General features: G+C 38.9%; 1 protein-coding gene across 1 annotated transcript in view; it reads left to right on the top strand.

Moving 5' to 3' along the window:
* Positions 1–5,480, top strand: part of RNPC3 (RNA binding region (RNP1, RRM) containing 3) — a 38,370-nt gene extending 32,890 nt beyond the window's left edge. Inside the window, exons 11-15 of the mRNA XM_018558289.1 lie at positions 1,148–1,242; positions 1,327–1,385; positions 1,666–1,798; positions 3,449–3,516; positions 5,319–5,480. Coding sequence (XP_018413791.1) covers positions 1,148–1,242; positions 1,327–1,385; positions 1,666–1,798; positions 3,449–3,508 — 347 coding nt within the window. The 3' untranslated portion in view covers positions 3,509–3,516; positions 5,319–5,480. The remainder of the gene's footprint in view (positions 1–1,147; positions 1,243–1,326; positions 1,386–1,665; positions 1,799–3,448; positions 3,517–5,318) is intronic.
* The last annotated feature ends 609 nt before the right edge of the window (positions 5,481–6,089 follow it).

The following is a 6,089-nucleotide window of genomic DNA, read 5'->3' as shown; positions in this document are numbered from 1 at the left end:
GAAGCGATCTGGCGACAGGTAAGTCGCCAGGATCGCTTCTGTTGTAAAGCCGACAGTCGGCTCTACAAGTTTAAACAGAGTCCCGGCGGCAAAAGTCGCCGGGAGTCTGTTTAAACAGCCCCGATGCTGGCGACGTACACTGTACGTCGTCAGTCACGAAGGGGTTAAGTCAAATCTTTTATCTCTATCAGCTGTAGCAATTGCAGAGCAGCCCTCCAATAATTTCCTTGATAAACAAAAAGTTGTCATGAGAGCAAAAATGCAGCAGTGGTGAACCAACTCCTTGTTTTGGTTTCTAAATAACGTCTCACTTCTTCAACACTATATTTTTTTAAATGGATAATTCATAATCAAAATATCAGTATGTTTTGACTTTATTTTGTGATGTACTTAAAATAGTTTAAAGTAAAACTCCAGTTTTGTTGAGAAAAAAAAAAAGTATCCTTATTGAGCTATATAGATTGCAAGGATTTTTTTTAGCAAACTTAAAGTGTAAGTAAAGGCAATTTTTTAGTTTTGTGTAGTGTCCACGATGGGGACACTACACAAATGAGGATATGAAGGGAAATCTGAATGAGAAAGAAATATAACTCATGGCTTTAATGTTAACCACTTGGGAAATATAACAGGGTTATTCACAAAAGGGTGAAGAGTTTGGAGAAGGCAGAAGTGAACAATCTAGGACAACATAGCTGAACTGGAAAGTGAGCTGAATTGGAGAGTTTTTCCAAATCGGCTATGTTGTCCTAGATTGTTCACTTCTCCCGACTTCTCCAAACTCTTCACCCTTTTGTGAATAACCCTGATTAGTGTTGAAATAAGGAAACAAACCGTGTCTTCATTCCTTTAGTGGGAGGACTATCTAGAAATGTTACCTTCCTTGCCATAGTTTCAAAGAATTGACATTTGAATTTGTCCGTTTTTGTAATCGGAGCTGCTACAGATTGAAACTCAGTTTCCTTTAGTTTTAATATTAAAAGACAAAATGGTTTCTATTGCAATCTTTTGTTTTATTCTTGGGGTTTTCCTTTAGTAGCATTCATGGTTTAATAATCTTATTTCTGAACCAACATGGATATGTTGTACATGAAATGTTAGAATGATTAGTAACCTCTTTAATTTAGACTTTGTATATTCCCTGTTTTAGAAATGCGCCAGCTTTCTGTGTTCAAGGGCTATGAGCCAGGAGAGCCAAACTGCAGACTCTATGTGAAAAATTTAGCGAAACAAGTAACTGAGAAGGTAATGATCACATGCAGCTTGTGGTCTGTGTTTGTGTCATATATGTACTCCACTGACTGATTTATTTCACTTATTTTACAACAGGAACTTAAGTTTATATTTGGGAAATTTGTCAGCTTTTTGTCTGAAACAGAAAAGAACATGTAAGTAACAGTTACTACATTAAGTATGACTAGTGAACTGATTAAATATTGTTTATAATTATCAGCTGTATCTATGTGGCCAGTGGGTGATGGCAAGCATCTTCATCTCTCCTTGCCATATCCCTTTTTCTATAATTGTTAAATTCTTTGCCAAAACAAATTGCTTCTTTATTACTGTGTCCCATACAGAATATTGTTTTTTTTCTATTCTTATTGGACACGTCCCAGGCTTCAAGACTAACCACTTTTCTCCTGTTTTTCTTAACTTGACCTATAACAGGTTTGACGTTCGTTTGATGAAGGAAGGGAGGATGAAGGGACAAGCTTTTATCGGCTTTCCCAATGAAGATGCTGCAGCAAAAGCCTTAAAACATGCCCATGGATATGTTCTTTTTGACAAGCCAATGGTCATTGTATCCTTTTGATTTCATATTTTATGGTCACCATTGCTTTGGCCAATGTATGCCAACATCATTAAGTGGTGATGAGACCTAAAGTTTTTTTATTTTGTGTATGTGCCTAAGGAAAAAAAAATACTCGGAAAGTACCCCTGCCTGCCATCATTTTGCAACATTAGTTTCCGTTACTGTATATGGTAGACAAAAATTACAGTCTCTGATTTTATAATTTACTCCAGTGAAGGGGAACTTAGTTTCATTCTTAAATTTAGCCTAATTCACAATGCAAGGTATAGAATGACGGTGTAAAACCTTTTAAAGTTAAACCCCAGGCACAAAAACTTTAAATTTAAATATATTCCTCAATAGCCACAAATTATATAAATCCACTTTGTGTGCGCCAAATACCTCTGCTAATCAAATTATTGATTATGTAAAGTAGTAATGACATGCAGAGCTGTGAGAGTCCCAGCAGGCCCCACCCACTATAGGCTGCCTGCAGAAAACTACAGGTGGAGCCAAGACCAGTCACCCTGCACAAGGAGCGAGAGCAGCAGTGACTGGTCTTTATTACAGGATGCGCCTGCACAGAGGAAAAGTTTCACATTGAATTACTGTACAGATCTGGAAGAAATACACAAAGCACACCAAGATTCAAGTAAGCATACCCATGCCTCTTCATTTAGACAATATTTGCTTATCCCAGAGTTCACCTTTTAATCTTAGTTTTGAAGCTGCAACTATTGTTCTGGTATTTGCATTAAAGGAGAACTATGGGCTTAAGGTATACTGAGACGCCGCAGCTGAAGCGTATCGTGGCAATTATGTCTGGATCCGCCCAGCTGCGTGAGTGACAGCTGGCTCTGCCTATCTAGAGGCAGAGCCAGCTGTACCCCTCCCCCGTCCTATCCGCCAGTCAGCGGTGGAGGATCGGAGCGGGGAGGGGGGAATCCAGCCCCTCCCCTGTCACGGCAGAGAGCCGTGACAGGATCGAGAGGTGAGCGAACGCCGGTATGTGTTCGCTCGCCTCCTGATCTACTGAGCCGACCTGTGACAGTCTCATTGTCACAGGTCGGCTAGAACTATGAGGTGAGGGAAAAGCACTCACCTCATAGTTCTCTAACACGCTAGATTCTGTCATCTTCAGAATTTACTATTTTGTGAGATTTAATTTTTTGAAGAGCCAGTATATTTGAATAACCACTTTATTTGTGGCATATATTTAATGGCCATAAAAATATAAATCCCTACTCATTGTCACATTGGGCCACCTTTGCTCGGCTGTCAGACAGCTGTTACATGTCTTATGATTTTTCTGTCACTTGTTTACCATGTTTTTGACGTAGGACAAAAATGAAAGAAATTCAGACTTTATGTGCTGCAAGCTTGAGCTAGCTTACTGAATTACAAAATAGTGAAACCAAGATCAAATTGAAAATATTAATGTGGGCTCACCTCTGTTGCAGGGTTTCTATTTTTCGGCCAGTAGAGTATGTGCTGGAGTGAACGTGCAGGTGATCCATTATACAAATACCCAGATTTTTTATAAATCAATTTTTTTTTTTTTTTACTGTCTTTTTCTTTGACTTTCCATTCATGTGCTGGGTTACACATAGAATATGTATGCTGTTCTCTGTTTTATAAATAACCTTAACTAAGCAACAGCAATTTGCACGATCGGCTCGTCCCAAACCTAATGCTAATAAAACAGCAGCCAAAAGATAGCAGTCAAGGTAAGTTATACAAGAGACGCCAGGATCAAGGCAACTCTCAGGGACTCTCGGAACAACAATGTCCTGTAGCCTGTTTGTTTACCAATAATCCAGTTTGAGAGTTTTGCTACTTTGTTTTTAAAAGAACACAAATCTTTCCGATCCATTAGGACACGTAGCTTTAATTATGTAACAAATTGTCTTCTCCAAAACCCCCAAAAGATTTTTTTAGAGACCTTGACACCAGATCTTTAATTTCAGCAAAAATCTTCCCTTAAGATTATATGTGTATTTAACCTATTTTATGCATGTTATTTATCTGTAAAAGCCCCCCTTGTGTGGGCATCCAAAAGCCCTGAGACTGCTGGATCTTCCCTTTGATATCAGCAGCCACGGCAGACGCAGAGTTGTCGCTCAAGTGACACTGTATAGTATTCCCCTTCACACTCCCCCAGCTCCTACATATAAGGTTAGAGAGTGGTGGAGGTGGTGGGCCAGCACAGACGGTAATTAGGTACTCCAAAAAGAGGAGAGGGCTGTGACGTGAAAGAAGGGAGGGGGCTCTGCTAGGGAATTGACTCTTGAAAAACACAGGGTATCGTTTAAATGTTTAGTATGCAATACATTACAGAATGTTTTTATATAGTTTTCTCAAAATATATATTGTTTTTATGTTTCTTATTAATGTTTTTATAATGTCCTTTACTTTTACTAAAGACACCCAGATTGGTTGGAAGTTGGACCACTATGTCTCTCCTTTTTTTTATAGCCTTTCTAATAAGCTAGGGAAAGACAGAGAAGAAATTCTGCAGCGCAAGCACAATTGGTCCATTTGGGCAGCCATAATCGCTGTGTGTGTACAGGGCCATTTCAGGACCAAACTTCTAAAATGTTTATTAAAACACTTTTTGGTGTTTTTGAAGAAACCTTTATTGAGAGAAATCTGTTGAATGCACTTCTCCTGGAAAATATGATTTCCTGGCTGTCGAGCTGTTTTTAATAGTCTGCAATACTTTCTAGATTGCACAAGTTTGATTGTTCGGTCCGCCCCACACATTCATTTTGGGTATGTTCATGTTGCTGTTTGGGAAGGTTTCACCTCACTTCCTGTCTCTATGATGGTAGAACAAGAAATAAAGGCGAACAGTTGTCATAGAGATTTGGAGACGTACAGTCATAACCTGATTAGAGGTTGTAATCTTTCCTTATTTTATTGAAAGCAACTTTTTTTTGTTGTTTTGCAGTCTTTGTCCTGAATGGAGACATTTCCCCTTTATTTCTGTCACAACTGATAGGGAAAATCTCCCTAGCAGACACACAGACAGCAGCAAAAAGCTAAAAACTAAAAAAAATTTTGTCTGGAGTCAGAGCTCCTGATTGACATACTTGACCAAGTTTTTCTCCCTGCCATGTAAACCCCTTTGTATGCCAGATTCTCATTTAGCAGGAGTAAATAGTTTCTGGGCTAGTAAGATTGAAGCATAGGTTATGCCTTCAGCACATATAGCTGAAGGTATCTGTTCTGGTCATAATCTCCAAGGAACTGCTGCTATATGCTACCCCTATTCTAAATCAGATCTATAATGTGCTTGTGTTAGGTATATTGGTCACATGGTAACGAGAAAACACCTTTAGCTTGGTAAATGGCAGTTTTTCCTTTTAGTAAGTACAATCAAGACGAGCATAGGAAAACTACAAATTAAAAAAAAGAAATAGGGTCTCTTCGGAAAACACTGATGCAGTGCTTGGCAGTCTGTATTATATCTTCTGTCCAGCATACACGCAAAGCAGTGAAAACAGTTGTGCTGTTCTTCTTCTTAAAGATGACCATGAAACTACTGTTTGGGCATTCAAAGTGTATCCTTTCCTGTTGTATCCTTTTTAATGTATTTCATTCCCAACTAGGATAAAGAAGTAAGCTTCCTTATGATTTTATTTACTTCTAGCACATTTTCTGTTAAGTTTTAATGCTTCATAGCAATGTTTCTATACCTGAGTCTCATTCATAAATGTTTCCCCTTTTAAAAAGCTATGTGATTAAATTGTAAACAGTATAAAAAATGCAAGCAGTATTGGAAGGCCTATTCCTCCACAGTGATAACATTATGCTCTGCTTCAAGCTGAATAGTGCTACAATGAAGAGGCTTTCCAAACTAATTCCTGACAAGACATTGGATTTCACACCTCAGCTGGTATTTTAAAAGGTAGTCCCTGGAGCCCTTCAATCCCAGCTTTGGGTCAGTGCTACCTTTAGTCATCTTGAATTGCAAAGTTCAGCAACCACTATCCCAGATTTGAATTGTAGCAATGCTTCTGCTATTAGACTATGTGCATTCAGGTATAAGTGAAATTATCAAAAGATGCAAAAAAGGGCTTGGTATGGAGCTCCTTAAAGCTGGGCCCTCCACACCCAGCATGTTCAGGATAAAATGCTAGTTTAGTCCAGAGGAGATTTATTTGCGATTAATATTTGCCTTACTCCACAGTCCTGCAGCAGCGCTCTGGTCTCTCTGATACTCTTCTGCCTTGGAATGTAGAAGGGCCCTTGAAGTCATCACATACAATGCAGGACTAGCAGTGGTCACTTGTTCTGC

This window comes from Nanorana parkeri, unplaced genomic scaffold, assembly GCF_000935625.1.
Source record: "Nanorana parkeri isolate BGI_ZX_2015 unplaced genomic scaffold, ASM93562v1 scaffold330, whole genome shotgun sequence".
Lineage (NCBI taxonomy): Eukaryota > Metazoa > Chordata > Amphibia > Anura > Dicroglossidae > Nanorana > Nanorana parkeri.
The sequence above is the reverse complement of the archived record's forward strand: the minus strand, read 5'-3'. Positions and strand labels throughout refer to the sequence as shown.